A 27,607-nucleotide genomic window follows, 5' to 3' on the forward strand; every position below is an offset into this window, starting at 1 on the left:
TGTAGCCAGTTTTGATAGAAAAAAATTATATTTCATGTTTCACGGTAGCTAAATACCGTTGAAACTTTTTTTTTAGTTGTATAGGTGGAATATGGCAGTTAACTACTACTGGACAAAATTAAATAGTTAATTACTATTGAGGGTAAAAACGTCATTTCCATTGTTTTTAAGAAAAATTAAATGTCAAAAAAGCAATTTTCATGTTTATGAATGGTTCAAAGCAATTATCATATAGATACTATAATTTGTATTTATAATTATTGACTATACCGCTAAATACCATAAATTAGTACGAGAGCCAAATAGATACATTAGTTATTGTTTTGATTTATTTGAAGTGAAATGATTGTATAGTTCTCTCATTGTGCCTACTTTTAAGTAAACTCACGTGCATCATTTGAAATTTTGAATTATTTTTTGTAATTGTATTTAGTACATTATTAAAATCTCTATTGCAAAAGTTTGTTTTTTTAGCATGTAATATGAATTTTTAAGTTATTAGTGTTTAAAAATTCATATTTAATTCTTATTTTGTTAAAAATTCTAAATTTACGTGTGAGAGATTGTTATACTTTGATCAAAGAGAAATTGGGATACATAATATTATAAGCATCTTTGTAAAAATCATTCAAAAAAGTAAAAGATACATTTTTTTTGAACGAAAAGTAAAAGATACATATTAATTGATTAAAAAACAGAGATAAAAAATCGTGACTAAAGACATTTATGAGACTAAAACATGTTGAAATTTTTTAGAGCCATTGAAAAAGGAAATTTGAGATACAAAATTCATCATATAGAAAGTCATATGCTCGTGTATAAAGTTTTTTTTTTTTTTACGCGATATGCCCGTCTATTAAAGTTAAAATAATATTTGATCTATATTTTCAACTTTTATCAACGGTCGTCGGCTGTAGGTAAAAACAAAGTATGTAAATGAAAGTTGGGAATATTAGTCACTTTAGTCCCTGAATAGGAAATGAGTCGTCACTTTAGTCTTTGAATGTAGATAAATTGCAAAATAGTCTCTGAATGTAGACTCTGTTAGTCAATTTAGTCCCTAAATGCAGACTCCGTTAGTCAATTTAGTCATTGAATGTAGACTCCGTTAGTCACTTTAGTCCATGAAATTGACCAACGGAGTTTACATTCAGGGATTGTTTTGCAATTTCTCTGCATTCAGGGACTAAAGTGACTAATTCCCCATGAAAGTTGAACATTTATTGTTGAAGGTGATATTGTTTTTTATCTATTAACATATGACTTCTAATGACATATTTTTTCTGTTTGATTAATTAAATTTCTATACAGAATGTACTAGTTTTGTATAAAAAATAAATGAGAAAAGCAAGTTGAAGGTTTGAAATATTAAAACCTGTCAAAAAAGAAATTTAAAAAATTATACTACCCCCGTCCCAATTTAATTGACACAATTTTGTTTTTCACACATACTAAGAAAAATGTATAAATAAAAGGGAAAGTGGAATATATTGTATTGGGAATGATAAAAGTAGTATTATTTAGTGTTATATTGTATTGAGAATGATGAAAGTTGTATTGAAAATTGAAATGTGTAAGTTATTTTGGGACACTTTTTTTTTAAAAAATGAGTCAGTTATTCCGGGACGGAGGGAGTACTTACTATCATAAGTAAGACTTAGGAGAGGATTCAATTGTCCAATATGATAAGAATGGACATCTTACCTAAAATGTAATAGCAAAAGCATGTATGTCACATTAAAGTTATTTCTAACCTATGAATGATTACGATTACACCGCACCCACTCCTTATGATATTTTCATTTGATTCTCTACCTTCCATGCATCATAAATCATTGTATATTTATTTCCATGTTAAAATACCTTAAGCTTCAACACAAGAATCACATTCCTCCACAACCAAAATGTTCATCCAATTCTCCATCTTCTTTCTCCTCTTCACCACTCCCTTTACATCTTTAATCAAAGCAAAACAAGATGATGCCAATTTCATGCGTTCATTAGACCTCAAAGAATTAAATTTAGAGAATAAACAAGAGAAGCTAACCCATTTAAAATTCTATTGGCATGACATAGTTAGTGGAAACAACCCTTCTTCAATGCAAATTGTTCCACCACCTTTGAAAAACTCAACCACTGCCTTTGGTTTAGTTAACATGATTGAGAACCCTTTAACCTTAGGACCTGAATTGAGTTCCAAATTGGTTGGAAAAGCACAAGGGTTCTATGCCTCAACATCACAAAGTGAGATAGACCTTATCATGGCTATGAATTTTGCTATCATTGTAGGAAAGTACAATGGTAGCACCATCACTATTTTGGGGAGGAATCCTGTTTATGATAAGGTTAGGGAAATGCCTATAATTGGTGGTAGTGGTCTTTTCCGATTCGCTAGAGGATATGCTCAACTTAGAACTCATTGGTTTTCATCCAAGACAAATGATGCTATAGTTGAGTACAATATTTATGTGTTGCATTATTAAATGATGGTATGCTATGGTACTATGCATAGGAGATAATTATTTTGCAATTTATTGATTATGTACTAAGGTTTTTCTTCTTTTGAGGTCTTATTGATTATGTACTATGTTTTCATATATATGGTGTATTTGTGGTTGATATGAATGAGAATACGAATAATACCAAAACTAATTTATATATTACTCTCTCCTATGTTTTTATTCTTCTTCTCATTAGCTACTTGAAAATATTCTCAGAAATAAAAAAATTCAATTTATTGAGACATTCATTATGCATGTTTGGATGAGAGGCGACCGATGAATTAAACAAAGAGTAAAGTTATTTTAACAACTATAAAAGGTTGTCTTATACACACCGTATGAGTTTCATGTAAATTTAAGTATGACACCCATACTGAGATGGAGAAAAAATATTAAAAAAATGAAAAGAAAGAGTGGAGGGACAATATAAACTTACTTTGTCCCATAAACTTTAGGTTCAGAAAATAATATTTTTGTTAAGCAAATAATGTTGAACTTATGTGATTTAGACAAAAGTTATATTTTGTAGTGTCATAAAATCACCATGGTTCACCATGATTTTTCATTCTCACCAATCATCAATATGTACATATTCATATTACTACATTGGGCATAATGATAGCCCACTTGATTCAGTTAGGGTGTTAAATGAGTTTTAAGAGTTAAAGAATCTGTAGTTCGAATCCTAGCCATAGAAAGAAAATACTAACATATCATATGGCATGTACTAAGATGCCAAAGTGATTCAAATTTAGGACATTTGACTACGGTAGAAGAGATCAATTACTGTCTCATAAAATTGCTTTTGGGTGGCTCAATTCTTTATTGATGTGACTTCTATTCAATAAGTACATTTTCTATTAAAAAAACGACATTCAATATCACCAAATCACTATCATACAAAGCTTATGTTTACATACTAACCTTTAGGTTTGATCTGTCCAGACCAATCTATGTAGGATGAATGTAAGAGATTATACTTGCGATTTCCCCCAAAATACTTTTGAAACCTTAAATCTAAAAGATGTGTTGATTCACTTTCACTGAAGTAATAACAATCAAGCGATACTAGTCATTTTAGTCTTGAATGTGTAAGGAATAACCACAATAGTCTCTCAATGTATTGAAATTTCAAAATAGTTCATGATTAAGCACTATGTTTGTCAAAACAGTTTCTAATATTAAAATGTTTCGTTAATATTGTCAAATTAGTCTCACAATATACTTATGTTATATTAATCCTTATAAGAATTCTCTTGTTATCATAGTATTTTAACTAAGTGCATATTACGAAGGGACAATCTATGAAGCACGGACACTCATATTAGACGTGTCCCATTTCGGTTCCCAGTGTAAAATTACACTGAATTATAAGATTTTCTCATATTATTGACAGTGTCGACTTATCAGTGTCCAATGTCTATTCGGCCTCGTGCTTCATAAGATACAACCACCGAAACAAAAGTGATATCGAGGTTGTCTTCATTGTGTGACCATGCAAACAACATTAACAAGCTTTTGTTGTCAATGGAAGAAATCACTCACATTTCTCATTCTTCCTCACAAATCCAAATCCTTCATTCTTCAATTCTCATCTCTCTCATTTCAACCTTCACAACACACAATTTCCACCATTCTCCACACTCTCTGCAACTCCAACCGTTTCGAAGAAGCCCATCAACGTTTCTCGCTCTTTCTATCCTCCGGTTCAATCCCCGATCACCGAACCTGCAACCTCCTCCTCGCTAAGTTACTCCGTTCCAAAACCCCATTTCAAACATGGTCTCTCGTTAACTCATTGATCCAAAACAAACCTGGTTTTGTTCCTTCTTTGGTTAATTACAATCGTTTGATGGACCAGTTTTGCTTGATTCATCGACCGTTCGATGCGCATAGATTGTTTTTCGATATGAAGAATCGTGGGCATTGTCCTAATGTTGTTTCTTATACCACTTTGATGAATGGGTATTGCTCAGTTGGTGGAATTAGGGATGCAATTAAGGTGTTTGATGAAATGCTTGAGAGTGGTTTGGAGCCGAATTCGATGACTTATAGTGTTTTGATTCGCGGGTTTCTAAGGGGAAGGGATTTGGAAAGTGGGAGAGAGTTGATGTGTAAGTTGTGGGAGAGGGTGAAAGTGGAAGATGAATTGGGTGTGAAGGTTGCTGCTTTTGCTAATTTGATTGATTCTTTGTGTAAAGAAGGGTTTTTTAATGAAGTTTTTGAGATTGCAGAAGAGTTACCGTGTGGTAGTAGTTTGTCAGAGGAGGTTGTTTATGGGCAGATGATTGATTCATTCTGTAAAGTTGGAAGGTATCATGGAGCAGCTAGGATTGTTTATTTGATGAGGAAGAGAGGGTTTGTTCCAAGTGACGTGTCGTATAATTATATCATACATGGACTAAGCAAGGACGGTGATTGTATGCGAGGTTATCAGTTGTTAGAAGAAGGAGCTGAATTTGGATTCTCGCTGTGCGAGCATACTTATAAGGTATTGGTGGAAGCTCTATGTCGTGTATTGGATGTGGACAAGGCAAGGGAAGTTCTTAAACTCATGTTGTGTAAGGAAGGTGTTGACGAGACTAGGATTTACAACATCTACTTGAGAGCTCTTTGTCATGTGAACAATCCAACAGAGCTTTTAAATGTGCTTGTGTTTATGCTTGAGAGCCATTGTCAGACCGATGTGATTACCCTCAACACGGTTATTAATGGTTTTTGCAAGATGGGGAGGGTTGATGAAGCTTTACAAGTGTTGAATGACATGTTATTGGGTAAATTTTGTGCACCTGATGTTGTAACCTTCACTACATTGATTTCTGGTCTATTGGATGCTGAAAAAGTCGATGAAGCTCTATATCTGTTCAATAGAGTGATGCCTGAAAATGGTTTGAAGCCTGGTGTTGTAACATATAATGTTCTTATCAGATGCCTATACAAACTTAAAAGACCGAATGATGCATTCGGGGTTTTTAATAACATGGGTGGTGACGGCATTACTCCAGATAGCACCACTTATACAGTTATAGTAGAAGGTTTATGTGAATGTGATCAAATAGAAGAGGCAAAGAGTTTTTGGCAGAGTGTTATATGGCCTTCAGGGATCCATGATAATTTTGTTTATGCAGCCATTCTGAAAGGGCTCTGTAGTTCTGGCATGTTCAATGAGGCTTGTCATTTCTTGTATGAATTGGTAGATTCTGAGGTGTCTCCCAATATATATAGCTATAATATTCTGATAAACCGTGCTTGCAATCTAGGTTTGAAAAGAGAAGCTTACCAAATTGTTAGAGAGATGAATAAGAATGGAGTGGCCCCTGACTGTGTGACATGGAGGATTCTTCACAAGTTACAAAGCAAAGTGAGGATGCACACTCCATCTGAAGATCCAACCTTGTCAAATGACGGTGATAAAACTTTGGCATTTACCAGATAACAATGAAAATTGGTTATTAGTCCCTATCCAGATAACAAGGAAATGGAAGTTATAATGCATCTAATGATATGATGAGACAATAAGAACAGAGTTGAACTTGAAAGAGAGTAATTTGAAATGAATTTTGTTATAGATTATGAAGCTACTGTGAGGGATGTGACACTGCTGGAAGGAAACAACATGCACCGTGGTTTTATACAGAATGAGCAGTTCATATCAACACTAGTTTACCAACAAAATCCCATAGACTCTCTGACTGTGAAGCCGTGAGGAGCCAATTTCTGGCATCACAATACATTATACCACCACGGAAGCTATCTCTTGTTGCTTCATATTAGACTCATGGTGACAGTAGAAATATTACATTCATTCAACCATCAAGAGTTACAACATTTTGAAAGGAAGTGAAAGAAAAGAAGGAAAAAGAAACTAGAACATCCTATGCACGAATTGCATCCCCCTTTTTCCACATTATTTGGGCAAAAAGTCCTCTCAAGCATTGCCCTCTAAATGTATGAGTCGACTGTACCGTTCAATCTCGATCTAACACGTCCCGGATGCTTTGGATTATGGCAGCATAACAGTGTGTAGTCTGATCAGTTCTTGAAAGAACAAAAGCACGTTTTTTTGCCGTATGGGAATGAGAAAATAAATGGAGTTGGGTATGGTAAGTGATGATTTTATATCGCAGATAAGAATTCTTAAAAATGAAGAAACTCTAATCAGATTTTTCATGTCATCCACTTGCTTGGAAAGCTTTTCAGACTGTGAAGTGTGAACATTGCACTCAGGTTTAAAACCAAATTTCATTCATAATTTTTTTATTGTTAACATTTTTCAAGCACATGCATAATTTTCCTTCCTGTAGGTTCATTAGTGTGCCTCTAACGCATAATTCCCATAGGTTCATTAGTGTGCCTCTAACGCATAACACTGGTATAGGATTTTCCTCAAGAATCATATGAACATTCTTCATTTTTAATGCTTCATATTCAGAATAGCAACTTCAAATCTGTTTCTGTTGGAATTTTATTAATAATTTATTTTAAAGTTGATTAGTATCTATTTAAAATCTAATTACTATATTCAATTAAGTTTTTGAATCGGTCATACTACGATAATTTACGGTTATGCTGCCTAAACGTTTTTCTTTTATTCCTATATTAATGCTGCACTACCAAGTTAATCCTAATTAATAGGAATTTTCCGTTTTACTTATGAGAGAAACTATGGAAACAGCCAACATTTTTTCCTTAATGGGTTATATTTATATGGGATAAGTTTGCTGAACATAGAAGATAGAGAGAATGGAGACATAGAGAACAAATAGGTTGCTGAAGTATACATGCATCTTCTCCATTTTTTTCTTGCTTCAACTTTGTCTATAATAACAATTAACAAATATAAATCAAGTTTTCTTGAGCATCCAAAAATTTGTTGTTGAGACTTTGCTAATTCACGTGCGGTGCTAGCAAGAAGTGACGCTATGAGGTCAATTGCACCGGGTAACTCATCCGTGGCGACGAAATAATCTTAAGCCCAGTGCTTTCTGCACACCTCAATCAAATCCGATAAGTTTTCCTATTATATATTTTTATCTATTATGAGTCAATTATTTGTATTTAATCAGGTCAAGACAGGACCGGCCAAGGGTAAGATCATAAATACAATCGTTTAAGCCTATTTTTTTTTTTAATACACACGAATCCAGACCCAATATCAACACAACAACTAATATACGAAAAATTAATTTATATATTAAAAAACATCAATCACTTCACGTTTATAGAATATAAAATACTAAACCAAATTAGAAATCAAACATGATAATTTCTCTTAAGAACATATATGATTCTAAAAAAGTAAACCCATAACTTACCTCCAAGTCCCGTCTAATAGTTAAATAACTAATTTTATTATGGTGCAACTAAACTTGGTACATAATCCTTAGTATAGAGTCAAATCTTAGTCTTGGGAATTTCAGCATTGTCTTCTTGTTTATACAACATTGTTGCCTGCAATGTTCCTTCCACCAATTCAATAAGGATCAAATAATCATTCTTAAAAGTACCCAATGGTGGTAAAATACATTCTTGATCAATTTGAAGAGCTTGATAACTAAGTTTCAACAATTGAGTCCAAGAACTTTCAACCACAAACTCATTCAATTGTCATAAAACAAATTGAGTTCTTTTGACATTATCATAAGAGAAACACAAATGATTATTCAAAATCCCAAGACTTGGCTTAGCTTGACAATGATCATAACGGTGGACTTGATCAAAACAAGAAGGCACAGACAATTGCTTATATGTTTCATTCCCAAGATCAAGTGAAACAATATAAAGAGGATTGTTCCAATCACGATCAAAAGTTGCTAACCAATTAATTGTATCATTCAAGTACATTTCATGATTTCTTGCAAAATGTGAGAACCAAGGAGATTTTGAATATTTCTCCAACAATTGTCACGTTTGTTGTAAACATTGACTTCATATTCTAATGATTCATAATCATTAGAAGTCTTGAAATTCACAGCTATACCATCTTGTAAGTGTCTGATAAGGTATCGTAACCAATATCCCTCTTGTTCTATGTTTGGGTTTGGTTACGATAGCTTATCAGACACTTACAAGGTGGTAGTTGTGAATGTCAAGACTTCCAACAATTATGAATCATTAGAATATGAAGTCAATGTTTACAACAAACGTGACAATTGTTGGAGAAATATTCAAAATTTAATCGGTTATGGCATTTTGACAAGAAATCATGGAATAACAATCTCTTTATATTGTTTCACTTGATCTTGGGAATGAAACATATAAGCAATTGTATGTGCCTTCTTGTTTTGATCAAGCCCACCGTTATGGTCATTGCCAAGTTAAGCCAAATCTTGGGATTTATGATCATTTGTGTTTCTCTTATGATAATGTCAAAAGAACTCAATTTGTTTTATAGCAATTAAATGAGTTTGGCGTTGAAAGTTCTTGGACTCAATTGTTGAAACTTAGTTATCAAGCTCTTCAAATTGATCAAGAATGTATTTTACCACAATTGGGCACTTTTAAGAATGATTATTTGATCCTTATTGAATCGGTGGAAGGAACATTGCAGGCAACAATTTTGTATAAACAAGAAGACAATGCTGAAATTCCCATGACTAAGATTTGACTCTATACTAAGGATTATGTACCAGGTTTAATTGCACCATAATAAAATTAGTTTTTTAACTGTTAGCTGGGACTTGGAGGTGAGTTATGAGTTTACTTTTTAGAATCATATATGTTCGTAGGAGAAATTATCATGTTTGATTTCTAATTTGGTTTAGTATTTTATATTCTATAAACGTGAAGTGATTGATATTTTATAATATTCTATAAATGAATTCAATTGCAATCATAGAATGATCAAGTATTGACCTCCCTAGAACAAAGGCCGATTGGTTAGCCGAAATACATTTGTGAGGAATGTGCTTCAACCGATTGGCTAGGACTTTTGCAAGCAATTTATACAAAACATTACATAACGAAATCGGCCGCCAATCTTTCATCGACTTTTGTTCTGCCCCCTTTGGAATCAACGCAATATTAGTGGAGTTAAGTGAAGGTGGAATTGATTGTTATTGAGCCACAAACAACATTTCTAAAAAATATCGGGACTACAAATAGACCAAAATTGTTGAAAAAATCCAGGATTAAATCCATTCGGGCCAGGGCATTTATCCGGATGCATAGAAAACATAGCATCTTTGAATTCTTAAGGCTGAAAAGGCTAAAAAAAAATCTTAATTCCACATTTTGTCAATATTATAGTTTGAGCTATGTGTAGTTCGGTCCTCCCATTTTATTTTATAGGTTCGATTCCCTTCAACCCACTTTTATTATAAATTCGTAGCGTAGTGGCTATATAGAGATTTTGTGAGTAGGAGCTTATTGGTTTGAGTCCGTTAAAACATTCATATCTCATAATTTTGGGCCTCAACCCTCTTTTGTTCAAAAAAAAAAACATATAAGATCCTACCTCTCTTTCTCTCTTCCCTCCTTACTAAATCGAGCCGTCACAACCTTTCTTCTTTTTTATCTACCGAAGATGGTGATATAGGGTCAATTTTGATACAAAATCACTCATTTGAATAGTTTTTCCTTCTATTATAGTTAAATAAGTGATATCCACATATTTTCAGTCTTCATTTGTTTGTTATTGTGATTATCGTCTTTGAACGACTCTATTTGTTTTGATTCTCCGTTTTTGTGCGGAGTGATTTTGTTTTCCGTCTAAATACAATGTTTATTTGATTCAGATTGAAAGATTAGCTTTGAGCAAGTGCACATCCAAATCAATGAATTTGGGTTCGTCAACGTTGCAGATCCGGTAACATGAGTATTTCGAAGACTTGAATATAGTCATATTTGTAGGCATATATACTCTTTTGCGACTTTAAATTTGTAGTGTATTACTATATCAATTTGAATGAACGAATATGTTTGTTTTTATAAAAAATAAAAAAAATTGAATCCCTATTTGAAATTCTAATACAAATTCAATTCCAATCGGAGAATTCCTATTTGCATCCTTCATGCTTATCCTTCCCTTCAAGAAATTTGGAATCAGATAAACTATTTTCTTTACTATTAGAGATGATAAGATGATTTCAAAAAACTCATGATGGTTCTCTCTCTTTCAAGGATGCTTATTTATATCATTGTCCAATTGGTGAGAACATTAGTTGGGCAAAAGATATTTGGCATGCTGCCATTCCTCCTTCCAAAACTTTTATATATCCTTTGGAGAATATTCTTGCATAACAAGTTACCTATATATGACAATCTTGTCATGAGAGGTTGCTGAATCCTCCACTCACTTATTATTTTAGTGTGAATATATCATTTTTATTTGGAGATGGCTTTTATCTTCCTTGAACTTAAACTATAGCATTTTGAAGGTTCATGTTGCTTTTCACCTGTGTAATAGAATATGGTAATCGTAGCAGTTATCACCAATTGTTTCAGTGTAATTTGGTATTGTAGAAATCAAAAAAGATTCTCTGATATTAAAATAAATCCTAGATATGCTGTCAATCTCATCATTTCTGTCACTTCTTCAATTGTTGATTTTATTATCTTAAAGGATTTCAATACCAAAATTAATCATCCTAAGCCAACCATAATCAAGGAAGTCATTTGGCAACTTACCTTTCACAACTGGACCAAATGCAACACACATGTTGCTGCATTGGGAAATCATGGTAACTCATCTTGTGCAGAAATATTTAGTGATGGGAACTCAGACTTCCTAGGTGCTTGCTTTTACTTTCTATATGGACATTTTTGTTGCCCTTAATGCTAAGCTCACTGGTGTTATCATTGCTATAAAAACTACTTATAAAAAGGTTGGTGCTTTATTTGGCTTGAAACAATTCAATGTTAATTTCCTTAGCTTTCAAGTCAGCCAAGATAGTTCCTTGGCATTTAAGAAATGGATGAGAAAACTGTTTGCTGCTAATTTCCTGTGTCTTTTATTGTCTCTCATATTTAGCGAGACGGAAACCATTGTGCAAATAAGCTTGCAAAGCTAGGGCTAGCTGATCTTCTTTGATTTGGTGGAACAATTTTCATATTCAAATTATGGAAGACTTTACTAGAAATAGGTTAGGCCTTCCCTATTTTAGGTTTTTCTAATCTATCTTTAGGGTTTTGGTTTCATGCCACTCCCTCTTCTCTTTGTATTTTCCTTTTTTCAATATATTTTAGGGGTTTGCAGTGGTTCCCTACCTTGCAAGCTTCCTTTATTTAAAAATAAATAAATTAAAAGTTACTTTATGTTATTGTATTAGAAATATTATGTTAGGTTATATGAAGTTTATGAAAGTTTCTGATTTATTCTAATACCTATAATATAATGTACTCTAATTATATTGCATAAAAATGTACTCTTCTTTACTCTTATGTTAGGCTATATATATGGTAATTATTGTAAAATTGTACTCTAATTACATCCAAAAAGTAGGTGGAAAGAAATAGCTTCAGCATATGGATGAAGCTTATATTCTCATCATCATCAATCCATGATAATTAAAAAAATTACTAGGGGGAAAATAATATGAAGCTTATGTTTGTAATTCAAGTGGTTAACACATATATGATGAGACAATAGGAACTAAGTTTGAACTTGAAAGAGAGTAATTTGAAAAGAAATTTGTAATAGATTATGAAGCTACTGTGAGGGGGATGTGACACTGCTGGTTTTATACAGGATGATCAGTTCATGTATCAACACCTAGTTTACTGACAAAACCCCATGAGATGAAATATTTTACACCAAGTTCAGTCCATTGTGAAAATCTAGCCACAATTGTCGTGTTTGTTGGAACTGCGGTAGGAGATAATTTCTTGCGTCGCAATACATTACCACATCAGAAGCTATTTCTTGTTGCTTCATATTAGACTCATGGCGACAGTAGAAATATTACATTCATTCAACCATCATTTTGAAAAGGAAGTGAAAAAAAAAAAGAAAAAAAGAGACTAGAACATCCTATGCATAACAGTGCGTAGTCTGATGAGTTCTTGAAAGTTTAAAGAATAAAAGCACATTATTTTGCTGAATGGGAATGAGAAAATAAATGGAGTTCGGTATGGTAAGTGATCAATTTCTATTGTAGGTAAGAATTCTTAAAAATGAAGAAACTCTAATCAGATTTTTAATGTCATCCACTTGCTTGGAAAAGCTTTTCAGATTGTCAACATTGCACTCAGCTTTAAAACCAAATTTAATTCATATTTTGCACTCAGGTGCATGATTTTCCTTCCAGTTTTTTTATTTTGAACATTTTCACTTCAATATCGGCCCCCGTAGGTTCATTAGTGTGCCTCTAACACTGGAATAGGCTTGGGACCTAGGAGTGTGCTCCTCCTTGAGGTCTCCGGTTCGATTCTCTCCAGTGCCAATTTAGGTGAGCTAATTTAGCTTCTTCGAAGAAAAAAAACACTGGAATAGGATTTTCTTCAAGAATCATATGAATATTCTTCACTTTTTAATGCTTCGGCGGATTCAGAATCAGAATAGCAACTTCAAGTTTGCTTCTTATGTAAACATTTTTATTTTATACAAAAATACTGATTTTCGTATATGTAATATGTTTCATTGTTTCTATGTTCAGCTTGTTGATGATGGGGATAAAACATGATATGAAACTTTAACCTTACTGCTGTCTTTATTGTCTCAAATATATGTTATTTCATCAGTTGCTTGCTTCATTTGCTAGGTGGTACAGAAGATAGGTGGTACAGAAGAAAAGGAAAACATTTAGCATAAAACTTTACAGAACATAAGCAAATAATAGAATTTGTTGAAGTGTGAGTTAGAAGTCACTACAAGAGAAACATTGATTTGGAACGGAAATTTCCGTCGCACACTAGTGTAAATTTCCGTTCCAATTGAAATCTGGGATGGAATTTTGGCCAAAATACTTTCGTCGCAATACTTGTTGTCGCAATATTTTGGGGACGGAATTACATCGTCCGTCGCACGTTGGGGACGGAATCTGGGACGGAATGTAATTAATTGTTTTATCCCAATTATTTAATTCCGTCCCAACATTGCGACAGAAATATCAAAGAAATAAATGTTGAGCAACATATAAATCAAAGAATCTATCTACAATCTACATGTTGCCTTAAAGTTGTTGGGTAGGATGTGGTGTCCAAACCACTTGCATGGCTACTCAAATACAAATTTTTATTTGTATTTGATCAGGTGAAGACAGGAGACCGGCCAAGGGTAAAGCCATCAAGACAATCCTTTAAGCCTAAAAATAAAAATAAAAACACGCGAATCCAGATCTAATATCAACATTACAACTAATATAGTAAAATTAATTTATGTATTATAAAACATCACTCACTTCACGTTTATAGAATATAAAATACTAATTTCTCTTAAGAACATATATGATTTTAAAATAGAAAACCTAAAACTCACCTCCAAGTTCCGGCTAACAATTAAAAAACTAATTTTACTATGGTGCAACTAAACTTGGTACATAATCCTTAGTATAGAGCCAAAGCTTATTCATGGGAATTTCAGTATTGTCTTCTTGCTTACGCAAAATTGTTGCTTGCAATCTTCCTTCCACCGACTCAATAAGGATCAAACAATCATTCTTAAAAGTGCCCAATGGTGGTAAAATACATTTTTGATCAATTTGAAGAGCTTGATAACTAAGTTTCAACAATTGAGTCCAAGAACTTTCAACCCCATACTCATTCATTTGCCATAAAACAAATTGAGTTCTTTCGACATCGTCATAAGAGAAACACAAAAGATCTTTCAAAATCCCAAGACTTGGCTTAGCTCGACAATGACCATAACGGTGGGCTTGATCAAAACAAGAAGGCAAAGACAATTGTTTAAATGTTTCATTCCCAAGATCAAGTGAAACAATATAAAGAGTATAGTTCCATTCCCAATCAAGTTTTGAAGTTGCTAACCAATTAATAGTACCATTCAAATACATTCCAGGATTTCTCGTCACAATGCCGGAACCGGGAAAATTTTGAATATTTCTTCAACAATTGTCACGTTTGTTGTAAACATTTACCTCATATTCTAATGATTCATAATTTTTGGGAGTCTTGACATTCACAACTACCACCTTGTAAGTGTCTGATAAGCTATCGTAATCAAACCCAAACATAGAACAAGAGGCCCATGACCAATAATGGATTAAAAGACTTGGTTTAAAGGATAATGACTTGGTTGAAGGGTTCCAGAAACAAACTAAATATTTTGTACGACGCTTGAAATAATCTTCAGCAATCAAACAAACCAAACCGTTACAAGAACCAACAACCATATACTTTGATTTCAATCTGGAACCAAAATCAAAATCTTCCACAATTGTGGATAATGATTTATCATTGACCATAGAAAAGGATCTATAGTAATCATGGAATTTGAATAGTAGGTTGTTATATTTTTGTGACCTTTGAAGGTGGGATTTCACAAAAGTTTGATTTGAGATTAAGGATTCAAAAAACTTGGACAAGCATTGGAATCGAAGAAGGGATTTCAATGGAAGCCGTAAGAATATTTCAATTGCAAGATCCTCACAGATGAAGGTTTGTGGTTGCATCGTGTTGATGTGGCTAGGTTATAGTTTTCGTTTATTAATTCGAGGTCTTTATAGCTTGATGGTTCTTGAGGCTCAAGTATACCATTAAATAAAGTATAAGAAGAATTTTATTGTTCCTTGAGGCTCAAGTATATAACCACAAAAAACAATATATATATAGCTATATTGTAGTATATATATTTTGATCCTCTACAAAAAAGAAGTATATCCCCTAAGAAAAAAAAACAAAAGTAAATATTTTTATGGATTTGGATTTTGGATCCTGTTGAAATTTAATATTCCTTCTAATAGATTTTTTTTCGCAAATAGATCTAATAGATTTCAAATTTAATTATAATAGTTTGTTAAAAAAAAAAATCAATTGTAAGAGAAAGAACTGCTTTTCCGTATAAAAATTAAGATATTTCCTACTTATATTTCTCATATCAAGTTCTCCTATACCAGAATCCATATTGTGATGTCCGCTTGAAATTTGTGAAGACGATCAACTTTGATGCTATAGATATATTAAATTGCAAAATAATCCTTTTCAAAAAAAAATTGCAAAATAATGTATTTAAATATATTTTATAAGATTTCTTTTGAATATTTTAGTTATTATTATAATGGTGAACAAAATAAATCATAGGAAAAATCTTAGAGACTATTTTTTTTTCTCTAAAAAATCTGTGACTTCTATTTTTATTTTTATTTTTTTGATATTAGGACTATTCTATTTGTGTTTTGTAATCAATTGGAGGATAAAAAAGTTAATTACATTTTTGGTCCATATAGTTTTTTTTTGGTGTCCGAGATTCGAACCTCAAATCTTGTATATTTTAAGCATTATCCATATCAACTTAACTAAACTCACGGAGGTTGGTCCATATAATTTGACCTATGTGCAATTCGGTCCTCTAATTTTTTATCGATTTTAGTTCCCATATTTTAAAAACTATTAAATTAATGAAACATATATGATCGTACCATCGACCTATTGTATTAAACATCCTTCAAAGTATCATTTTTATTAAAATACTAGTGAAAAGAATGGCCCTCATGTGTCCGTTTTTCCGCTTTTTTTACTGCATTAACGTTTGAAAATTATGATCGGTATTTTTTTATGAAATTTTGAATTTGATTAAAAGTAAAAATATAAATATTTTTTGCTTTCAAATTATAACAAATCAAATTAATCATGATTCTATTTCAATGACACCAAAAATATAACAAAAAAATAAATAATCTAATTTCTTATTTTTTTTTTAATGACACTAACAACAATCTTTATTATAGAAAAAGTTGTTTAAGGGTATAATTGAGATAATGAAAAAATAAGTACAGATATACTCATCTAATTTGTTACACTTTTTAAAAGATAAAGGAAAAAAACTGGACATATATATACTCATATCGTGTTTGTTACATTTTTTTAAATATTTAAATTTACTCTTATCTATTTGTTATATGTGTTATTTGTATTGAAAGTTGATGGCAATTTTAAAAAGAGAAAAGGTCGGCTCAAAAGAGGCAAAATATGTTATTTTGTTTGAACCGCATAAAAAGTGGTTTATGGGTTCATCGGATGGGTGAATTTAACTATGCATTCTTAGATAAGTGTGGTGTTGGACAATGAGAGCAAAACAAAGTTGTTTATTGTTTAATGTTTTTCCTGCTAAATATGGATAAGAGATGGGTGTGGTTACATATACCGGTAATAGGTGTCAATTTGATGTTTAAAGATGTGCAATTTATTTAGAGACGGTGAGTTTCGGTTTGGCAATTGGTTTGAAAACCATGTGTTTCGTTTGGTTGGTAATATTTTAAGTACATAGTTCTAGTATGATCTTTGGTTGAAGTTTTTTCTAGAGTATGTTATTGATGATAGAATATTTGATAATATTTTATCTATACTTTTGAGTCATTTTAGGTGAGTTTGCGACTATTTTAGATTTTTTTTTGTGGTGGTTGGAGTTCGAACCTCAGACCTTACATATTATGCATTATCCATAATCAACTGAGTTAAGCTCACGATGACATTTTTAGATATGTTTTAACTGAGTTGTTTATGGTTTAAGAGACTTTTTTATTGTTTTCATTTGAGTCCTTGTTGTTGAGAACAAAATCTTCATCCTATGTTTTAATTATAACAAACACATTTATTTTAATTGTTATCTACTAATACTTTTTGTGAGATTGTTTCATGAGAACGTTTATGAGAACATTCTGACCTCACAATGATAACAAGATATCTTCATCAAAGCAATAAACAGTGCAAGGAACAAATATGAGCTTTTGAGCTAAAAGTCAAGACTTGCATATATTAAAGCTAAAGAATAAATGTCATTCTCTTTGTCTCACCAAGAATAATCATAAAGGATCTATATGATTAAAAGGGCTTTAAATGGCAAGACAACAAAAAGGATATATTAATTGCACATGGGCCATAAGAAGACAAATCTGCAAAAAGCCCAAAGAAGAAAGAATTTCGATCCATTAAGAAAAGGAAAGAAGAAATCTTTGGAAAAGTGAAAACCTTGGATGAAAAGCATGTGACATCATCAAGATGACATCATCATGATCACACCAGGTCTAATCAACTTGCTGGAAGCAATTATCAACTCTCAACAGCTCATTACAGCTAAGCAAAAGCGTGTGATATTTCTGCCAAGTACAACTGAATGCAGAGAACGTTCTGCAAAACGTTCTGCAAGTGCAAAATTTCATACTTTCTCACCTAGCTTCATTTTGGAGCGCAAATCACATTTGAATTAAAGCTATGACAGCTGTTTTATGAAGTGGGGATCAAGTCTCTCTATCCCTATAAATACAGGAAGGCTGTGAAGAAGGAAGGCAAGAGTTTACACACAAAGCTTTCAATCTCTCTCAAAGCAAAAAGCCTTCATTCTCTCTAAAGCTCTTCAACAAACATAAACAAACTCCTCAAGCTTTCACTAGATTTATTTGTCTCTCTATCAATTTGAGTTTGTGTTTGTAACATCTCTTCTGAGATATTTTTCTTTTACCAAAACAAATCACCATACAAAGTGAGCTGTATTTCTCAAAGTCTATTGGGCTTAATAGTTTTGAGATAGAAAATACCAACCTTTCTTTTGCTAGTGTGCAAAGAATTGTAGAAGCCTGCTGAGGTTGATAATACAGAGTGTAATCGGACTGATCTGGTGTGATCAAGACTTTATAGTGTTGGTTAGAAGTTTCTACCAGCTGTATACTATAGTGGATAATCTCACACGAAGTGTGGGGACTGGAGTAGCCGGCTTTGGTGAACCAGGATAATTCTCTTGTGTGATCTTTCTTCTCTCATCTCTTTATTTTTTGTTTAACACATCTCACACACAATCACTCTCCAGAGTTCTCTGGTCCTTCTATTGCTTTATTTATTTCCGTCATATATCCAGAGTTCTCTGGTCATTTTATCGCTTTATTTATTTCAGTTATATATCCAGAGTTCTCTGGTCACTTTATCGCTTTGTTTATTTTCAGTTACTTATCCAGAGTTCTCTGGTCACTCTATCGCTTTATTTATTTAAGTTATATATCCAGAGTACTCTGGTCACTTTAACTACGTTATTTATTTAAGTTATTAATTCCAGAATTCTCTGGTCCTCGTATTATTTTACTTATTCCATTTATATAATCCAGAGCTCTCTGGTCCTGTTCATTTATTACTTAATTATTTATTAATTTATATTATTAACTGCTTAACCCTTACCAAGAATTTTCTTGAGTAATTATTTTCTTTCAGAATTAAATTTTAAAAGGGTCACAATTCAAACCCCCCCCCCCTTTCTTGCGACAATTATTGCTACTTCAATTGGTATCAGAGCCCGGTCTCTGAAAAGATAAAAACACTTAACACGTGTTAGAGAAAAAGATTCAGAAAGAAGCAATGTCTTACATACCAGAAGGACTCTCCTGCACAAGACCTCCATTATTCAATGGAAAGAACTATTACTTCTGGAAAGGGAAAATGGAATTATTCCTAAAATCTCAAGATATTAATATGTGGAATGTTGTTACTGAAGGCAACTTTGTACCACAAACTACTGATGCAGTCACAGCTATTGTATCTATTAAACCTGAAGCATCATGGACTGATGATGATAAAAAAAGGGTACTCCTAAACTCTAAAGCTCAGCTCTTTTTACAATGTTCATTAACCATGGAAGAGAGTGAAAGAATATATGAATGCAATACAGCAAAACAAATTTGGGATACCTTAAAAATACATCATGAAGGAACAAGCCATGTAAAAGAAACAAGAATAGATATTGGCGTAAGAAAATTTGAAATTTTCGAAATGAATGAAGAGGAAAACATTGATGAAATGTATTCCAGATTCACTTCCATAGTCAATGAATTAAGATCACTAGGAAAAATATATTCTCCTCATGACAGAATAAGAAAAATACTAAGATGTCTTCCAAGTACATGGAGACCTATGGTTACAGCAATCACTCAAGCCAAAGATTTGAATACCTTGGCTTTAGAAGATCTTATTGGAACACTAAGAGCTCATGAAGTCTTACTTCAAGAAGACAAACCAATTAAGAAGGGAAAAATGATTGCCCTCAAAGCATCTCAAGCCACTCAAGACAATCCAGACGAATCATTCTCACAAAGTGAGGAAAACAAAGAAACCGAAGAAGAACAGATTGTTCAAGAAGAAGCAGAAGATGAATTAGCTCTAATCTCAAAGAAAATTCAAAGAATGATGAAGAGAAGAGACCAGATAAAAAGATACTTCCCAAACAGAAGAGACAATTCAAAAAGGGAAGTTGATAAGAGTCAAGTAACCTGCTATGGATGCAACAAGCAAGGTCACTACAAAAATGAATGTCCACTAAACAAAAAGGGTCAAAAAACTCCTTACAAAAAATCTGCATTAATTACGTGGGACGATCTTGAAGAACCACAAGCAGAAGAAGGGGAGGAAGCAAACATATGCCTAATGGCAAACTCAGATAACGAAGAGGTAATTCTATTTGACAAAACTCCTTTAAACAAAGAATTAGAAAACACAATTGACAGTCTATTATTTGATTCAAACTTTCTAACAAATAAATGTTATTCTTTGCAAAAAGAAATCAACGAATTAAAAGAAGAAAAAGAGAAACTTCAAACTATGAATAATGATCAAAAGAAAATCATTCAAAATTTGCAAGACTCATATTTTCAAGCAACTGAAAAAATAAAAGATCTTAGCAAAACTCAAAATCCTATCAACTCTAAAAATGAAAACACTTTATTGAAAAATGAAGTAAAAGGTCTAAGAAATGATCTCACTCTCTTTATTAAATCAACTGAAACATTTCAAAAAATTATAGGATCTCAAGTAGGAATGAATGATCATACTGGTGTAGGTTTTGATATCTCTAATCATCAAAAAATATATGAAAATACTTTCTTACCAGGAAAAAGCAAATTGAAATGTTCATTTTGTAACAAAAATGGACACATTGAGTCCTTTTGTTTTCATAAAAAGAGGATGATAAAAAATAACCCAGAACACTCATATGCTTTTATAAAGAAAGAATGTGCATATTGTAAAAGAAGTGGTCATTTAGACATTAACTGTTTTCTCAAGATTAAACATCTTGAGCTATTGAAAACTAACAATGAAGGACCCACAGACTCTGGGGTACCTAAGAAATCACTAAATCAAAATGCAGGAATCTTCTCAAAATGCAAGGAGAAAGCCATGGTACTTGGACAGTGGCTGTTCTAGACATATGACAGGTGACAAACACTGCTTTATCTCCTTCATAAAAAGAGAAGGGGGAGCGGTAACCTTTGGTAATAATGACAAAGGTCAAATCAAAGGTAAAGGTATTATTGGTAAAAATAATTTTGCTAAAATAGAAGATGTTCAATATGTTGAAGGTTTAAAACATAATCTACTAAGCATAAGTCAATTATGTGATAGTGGATTTGAAGTAATTTTTAAACCTAACATATGTGAAGTCAAAAAGGTTTCCACAGGAAATATTTTCTTCACTGCATCTCGTATAAAAAATCTTTATGTCTTATACTTAGATGACCTTCCAGCCGAATCTTGTTTTATGTCCATTGACAAAGATAAATGGATTTGGCATAAAAGAGCTGGACATGTAAGTATGAAAACTATTTCAAAAATTTCACAACTCGACTTGGTAAGGGGTCTTCCAAAAATCAATTTTGAGAAAGATAAAATATGTGAAGCATGTACTAGAGGAAAACAAGTCAAAAGTAGCTTTAAATCAAATGACATTGTTTCCACTAAAAAACCTCTTGAGCTTCTCCACATAGATTTATTTGGACCCGTTAGAACTGCAAGTCTTGCTGGAAAACAATATGGTTTTGTTATTGTCGATGACTACTCCAGATTCACATGGGTTTTGTTTCTAAAACACAAAGATGAAGCTTTTAATGCTTTTGAAAATTTTTGTAATCTTGTTCAAAATGAAAAAGAATCAAATATCATCTCTGTAAGAAGTGATCATGGAGGTGAGTTTGAGAACTTATCATTCAAAACTTTTTTTGATAAAAAGGGAATTTCACATAATTTTTCATGTGCAAGAACTCCTCAACAAAATGGAGTTGTTGAAAGAAAAAATCGAACTTTACAAGAAATGGCAAGAACAATGATTAATGAATCAAATGTCGAAAAATATTTTTGGGCTGAAGCCATTAATACATCTTGCTATATCATAAATCGAGTTTCAATCAGAAAATTTCTAAACAAAACCCCGTATGAACTCTGGAAAAACAGAAAACCAAACATTTCTTATTTTCACATCTTTGGTTGTTTTTGTTATATTTTAAATGATAAAGAAAACCTAGGAAAATTTGATTCTAAATCAGACAAAGGAATCTTTTTAGGTTATGCAACAAATTCTAAAGGATATAGAATATACAATTTAAGAAATCAAACAATGGAAATAAGCATGCATGTTATATTTGATGAGTTTGATGATTTGGTTACTAACAAAGAAGATGATGAGGAAATTTTGAAAAATCAAGAAATTATAAGTAATACAGATCAAGCATCTTCTTCTCAAACTCCTCCAAAAAGCTGGAAAATTGTTGGTGATCATCCTCCAGAACAAATTATTGGAAATACATTTGATGGAATAAGAACCAGACTATCTTTCAAAGATAATGACAACAACATGGCAATGATCTCACATATTGAACCAAAAAATATACATGAAGCAATATGTGAAGAATCATGGGTAAAAGCCATGCAAGAAGAACTCTCTCAATTTGAGAAAAATGAAGTGTGGAATCTTGTTTCTAAACCTCAAGGTCAGTCTATAATTGGAACAAGATGGGTATTTAGAAACAAATTAGATGAAGAAGGAAAAGTCATCAGAAATAAAGCCAGATTAGTTGCACAAGGCTACAATCAACAAGAAGGTATTGACTACGATGAAACTTTTGCTCCAGTAGCCAGGTTAGAAGCAATACGTATTCTTCTTGCATATGCATCTCATAAAAATATTAAATTATTTCAAATGGATGTTAAAAGTGCCTTTTTAAATGGATTCTTAAATGAAGAAGTTTATGTGCACCAACCACCCGGTTTTGAAAACCCTTCTAAACCTAATCATGTGTTTAAACTTACAAAAGCATTATATGGTCTAAAACAAGCTCCACGAGCCTGGTACGAAAGGTTAAGTACATTCTTGATCAAAAATAATTTTTGTAGAGGAAAAATTGATACAACTCTTTTTAGAAAAGATGATAAATCAAATTTCTTAATCGTTCAAATATATGTTGATGATATCATATTTGGATCAACAAATGAAAAAATGTGTGAAGAATTTTCATGTCTCATGCAAAATGAATTTGAAATGAGTATGATGGGAGAATTAAGATTTTTTCTTGGATTACAAATTAAACAAGAATCAAATGGAATATTTATCTGTCAAGAAAAATATATTAAAGATCTTCTTAAAAAATATAAAATGAATGAAGCCAAAATTATGGCTACTCCCATGCATCCATCCTCAAGTTTAGACAAGGATGAAAAAGGGAAAAATGTCTCTGACAAAGAATATAGAGGAATGATTGGTTCCCTTTTATACTTAACTGCCAGTAGACCAGATATTGTGTTTGCAGTTGGTTTATGTGCATGTTTTCAAACTGCTCCAAAAGAATCTCATTTAACGGCAGTAAAAAGAATTTTCAGATATCTAGTAGGTACTACTGATCTTGGCCTTTGGTATAGCAAAGGGTCTTGTTTTGATTTGACAGCATATTGTGATGCTGATTATGCCGGAGATAAAATTGAAAGAAAAAGTACAAGCGGCACATGTCAATTTCTTGGGAATGCACTTATCAGTTGGTCGTGTAGAAAGCAAAACACTATTGCTCTATCAACCACTGAAGCAGAATACGTGTCAGCAGCAAACTGTTGCTCCCAGGTATTATGGATAAGAAATCAACTGGAAGATTTCTCAATCAGGTACACAAATATCCCTATATTATGTGATAATACAAGTGCAATAAATTTATCAAAAAATCCTATTCAACATTCGAGATCAAAACATATTGAAATTAAGCATCATTTTATTAGAGATCATGTCAATAAAAAGGAAATTGAATTAATTTTCGTTGACACTGAAAATCAATTAGCAGATATTTTCACTAAACCATTAGTCGAAGATCGTTTTAATTTTATCAAAGAAAAATTACATATTATTCGTAAGCCGTAAAAATCTTAAGAACGTTCTCTGACGAGACTTGCATCTCAAGATTTTAAGATGTCACATTCAAAAATTTTTGAAACATCTTGTCCCCTCTTTTGGGTCTCTCTCTCGCGGCTCTCTAGGGAAAAATACAACTCATAAATGCTGAATAATCATTATTTTTCTCAAAACCACTTTTTCCCAAAAACAACCATCAATCATGTCTTTGAAAAGCTCCCTTCACTCTTTCTCTTCTTCTCTTTCCGTCCTTTCTTCTTTCTCTTCTACTTCTCAAAACAACTCCTTATTTTTCTATAAAACAAACTCTTCTTCTTCTCCAAAAAATTCAGAAAACTCACCATGGCTAGAACAAAAACACTCAGTCAAAAATCTTCTCCCTCACCTTCCTCTTCTCCACCGCGGTCACCATCACCACCCTCACCACCTCCTGACCTCAACCTACCTCCTCCACCCTCTCCTTCATCACCACCGAACTCATCTCCACCACCATCTCCAAACTCCATTGTTGAAACTAACCATCTAGCAATGGTCATCTACAAACCTATTCAAACCAATCTCCCTACCACCACCAAATCCGCTCCATCCATCAAAACTCAGTCAAAACCAAAACCTAGAAAATCAAAATCCACTCAGACCATTGGAACAAGAAGGTCTCAAAGGCTGATTTCAAGTGGAGGAACAAACAAAACTCAAGATGAAGATGTTCCTGTCAATATCAATCTTGTATCTGATGAAGAAGAAACACGTGAGGATGTACCAATCACAAACCCACCTTCTTCTCCTAAAATCTCTCAAAAATCAAAACTTTCCAAAACTGTTGAGCCTAAAAAGGCGCCTCCTACCTTGAAGGATAAAGGTAAACAGAAAGCTGTCCATATCCCTAAAGTTTCTTCTAAAAAGGATTCTGCTCCAAAAAATCCTATAACAAAAAATCTGTCAATTTCAAAACCAAAATATATTCCTCTCTTTGATGATGAGTTTGAAGAAGATTTCAAACTCAAATGGTCCACTCGTCCCATTGCTGTTGGACGATATGTCAATTTCCATGCTCTTGAGCAAGATGAGGTTCCCCTTAGGGAGTATACTGACAAATTAGGTTGGTCATCATTCCTTCAAATTAGGGAAAAACACTATCCAAAAGTAATTCGAGCCTTTTACTCTCAAGCAGAAACTTATGCTGATAAAAGTCTGTTTGTCTCTACCATCAAAGGCGTTAAAATCTCTCTTACTCCTAAGGATATCTCTGAAATCTTTAATATTCCAAACATTGGTTCTTGTGTCTATGGAGATTCATGGATGACTGATCTGAATATCAATCCAGAATCCATCTTTCAAAAAATTCTCAAACCAACAACTACTGAACTCACTTGTTCAAACCTTCAGAAAATTCCCAAAATGTTGAGTCTCTTAAGTCAACACAGTCTTGTGCCTAGATGTGGAAATCATGGTGCTGTAACAAAAAATGATTTGATGATCATCTATCATTTGTTCTTTAAAAAACGATTGTGTCTTCCCCATGTGATTATGCAACACATGATAGCTGCTGCTAGAGATACACACAAAAATCATTGCCTGCCCTATGGTATGATGCTCACAAAAATCTTTCTGAAAAAGAATGTTCCTTTGGATGGGGAAGAATCCATTCTTGAGTATACCAAGTTTACTCCCAAAAATATCAGTCATATGAAGTCTGAGCCTTTCTCTTCTGAACCTGCTCCTCCCCCTGATCAACTTAAGAGAAAAAGGGAAGAAAATGAGCCAGCAAAGGTGGCTGCAGAAGCAGCTAAGGTTCCTCCAGAATGTTTACCAGAACGTTCTGCAGAACGTTCTCAACAGCCTTCTCCTGTCCTGGAAGAACATCAGAACCTGCTTGCAGAATTTGGTAATCAAATATCTTCCTTCTCTACATATGGAGCAACAGAAGTCCTTAGAGGTTTCACCTCAAATCCTTCTCCACCAATTCGGGTCTCACAGGCTGCAGACCTTTTCATTTCACCTCCAAAAACAAACTTCTCTGAACTTTTTCGTCCTGACTCAGTGAACAAATTTTTCAATCAATTTCCAAAATTTGATTCTTCTGTGCCTTTGGACTCTTTTAGGACTATTCAGTCATCTGTGCCTACTTTGCCTGGCTTGTTTTATGATACATGTCCTTCTTTTCCTTCAATGAATGAGAGACCCTCTAAAAGGTCTAAAATTGAAGAAGACTCTAGCAAAATCATGAAGGAAATTGCTAGACTCTCTGCTGGACAGCAAGCTATCATCCATCGCATGGAGTATGAATCCACTGAAAATCAGCGTCATAGAGAATGGGTATCGCAAACCTTAAGCAATGCCTTTAAAGTGCCTCTTCCAAACGTGCGCCCCTATCGACCTCCAAGGCTTGACATTCCAATTCCAGATGCATCCTCTTCCTCTGATGCATCCTCTCCAACTATCCCTTTTACTTGATGCTTTCTGCGCATCATCTCCTTTTTGCTGAAACAAAGGGGGAGAAACAAAGGGAATGGGAATGGAAGGGTAGTAATAGAAGGGTAGCAAATATAGGTTTAGTTTTAGCTTAAAAGAAATCAATTGCTACTGCTGCCTTCTTTTGTTTAAATTACTACTGCTGCCTTCTGTTATTTTGATCTGCTAGTGCAGACTTTATATTATTATGCTTTTTTAGCTTTTAATCTTTTTGATGAACTATATCTTGTAAAATATTATGCAATGAATGAAAAAGATATTTTAGTTCATAAAATTATTCATGCTCTCAATTTAAAGATATTGGTCTTGAATGCTAAAATTGAGGGGGAGATTTGATAAAATTATTGTCTAAGATATTATCAAAATAAATCTCTTTTAAAATCAAAATAAATCTTTGTATGTTTGTTATCATCAAAAAGGGGGAGATTGTTGAGAACAAAATCTTCATCCTATGTTTTAATTATAACAAACACATTTATTTTAATTGTTATCTACTAATACTTTTTGTGAGATTGTTTCATGAGAACGTTTATGAGAACATTCTGACCTCACAATGATAACAAGATATCTTCATCAAAGCAATAAACAGTGCAAGGAACAAATATGAGCTTTTGAGCTAAAAGTCAAGACTTGCATATATTAAAGCTAAAGAATAAATGTCATTCTCTTTGTCTCACCAAGAATAATCATAAAGGATCTATATGATTAAAAGGGCTTTAAATGGCAAGACAACAAAAAGGATATATTAATTGCACATGAGCCATAAGAAGACAAATCTGCAAAAAGCCCAAAGAAGAAAGAATTTCGATCCATTAAGAAAAGGAAAGAAGAAATCTTTGGAAAAGTGAAAACCTTGGATGAAAAGCATGTGACATCATCAAGATGACATCATCATGATCACACCAGGTCTAATCAACTTGCTGGAAGCAATTATCAACTCTCAACAGCTCATTACAGCTAAGCAAAAGCGTGTGATATTTCTGCCAAGTACAACTGAATGCAGAGAACGTTCTGCAGAACGTTCTGCAAGTGCAAAATTTCATACTTTCTCACCTAGCTTCATTTTGGAGCGCAAATCACATTTGAATTAAAGCCATGACAGCTGTTTTATGAAGTGGGGATCAAGTCTCTCTATCCCTATAAATACAGGAAGGCTGTGAAGAAGGAAGGCAAGAGTTTACACACAAAGCTTTCAATCTCTCTCAAAGCAAAAAGCCTTCATTCTCTCTAAAGCTCTTCAACAAAAATAAACAAACTCCTCAAGCTTTCACTAGATTTATTTGTCTCTCTATCAATTTGAGTTTGTGTTTGTAACATCTCTTCTGAGATATTTTTCTTTTACCAAAACAAATCACCATACAAAGTGAGCTGTATT

The 27,607-nt window shown here is 32.9% G+C and overlaps 2 protein-coding genes and 3 pseudogenes across 3 annotated transcripts; 3 read left to right on the forward strand and 2 right to left on the reverse strand.

Moving 5' to 3' along the window:
• Window positions 1-1,802: 1,802 nt before the first annotated feature.
• LOC146908186 (dirigent protein 22 pseudogene) lies at window positions 1,803-2,657 on the forward strand (annotated as a pseudogene). Its single transcript, XR_015019416.1, has one exon. The product of XR_015019416.1 is annotated as a dirigent protein 22 pseudogene (transcript).
• A 1,261-nt stretch (window positions 2,658-3,918) lies between these two features.
• On the forward strand, window positions 3,919-6,948 carry LOC146908187 (Pentatricopeptide repeat (PPR) superfamily protein). Its single transcript, XM_085725940.1, has one exon. It carries the CDS (start codon window positions 3,997-3,999, stop codon window positions 5,935-5,937), a length of 1,941 nt encoding a protein of 646 aa, XP_085582066.1. The 5' UTR covers window positions 3,919-3,996; the 3' UTR covers window positions 5,938-6,948.
• Window positions 6,949-7,725: 777 nt separating this feature from the next.
• LOC146908188 (uncharacterized) lies at window positions 7,726-12,375 on the reverse strand (annotated as a pseudogene).
• A 1,467-nt stretch (window positions 12,376-13,842) lies between these two features.
• Window positions 13,843-15,086, reverse strand: LOC146908189 (F-box/kelch-repeat protein At3g23880-like; annotated as a pseudogene).
• A 3,873-nt stretch (window positions 15,087-18,959) lies between these two features.
• Window positions 18,960-20,798, forward strand: LOC146908190 (uncharacterized). Its single transcript, XM_085729240.1, has one exon. The coding sequence runs from the start codon at window positions 18,960-18,962 to the stop codon at window positions 20,796-20,798; it is 1,839 nt and encodes a 612-aa protein (XP_085585366.1).
• Window positions 20,799-27,607: the final 6,809 nt, after the last annotated feature.

The sequence above is a fragment of the Medicago sativa genome, chromosome 7 (genome assembly GCF_051527215.1).
Source record: "Medicago sativa cultivar Bolivia chromosome 7, Bolivia_mono, whole genome shotgun sequence".
Lineage (NCBI taxonomy): Eukaryota > Viridiplantae > Streptophyta > Magnoliopsida > Fabales > Fabaceae > Medicago > Medicago sativa.

Excerpts from the sequence above, each read along its gene's own strand:
- LOC146908187 (XM_085725940.1), top strand. The coding sequence starts at position 3,997 with ATGCAAACAACATTAACAAGCTTTTGTTGTCAATGGAAGAAATCACTC.
- LOC146908190 (XM_085729240.1), top strand. The coding sequence starts at position 18,960 with ATGTCTTACATACCAGAAGGACTCTCCTGCACAAGACCTCCATTATTC.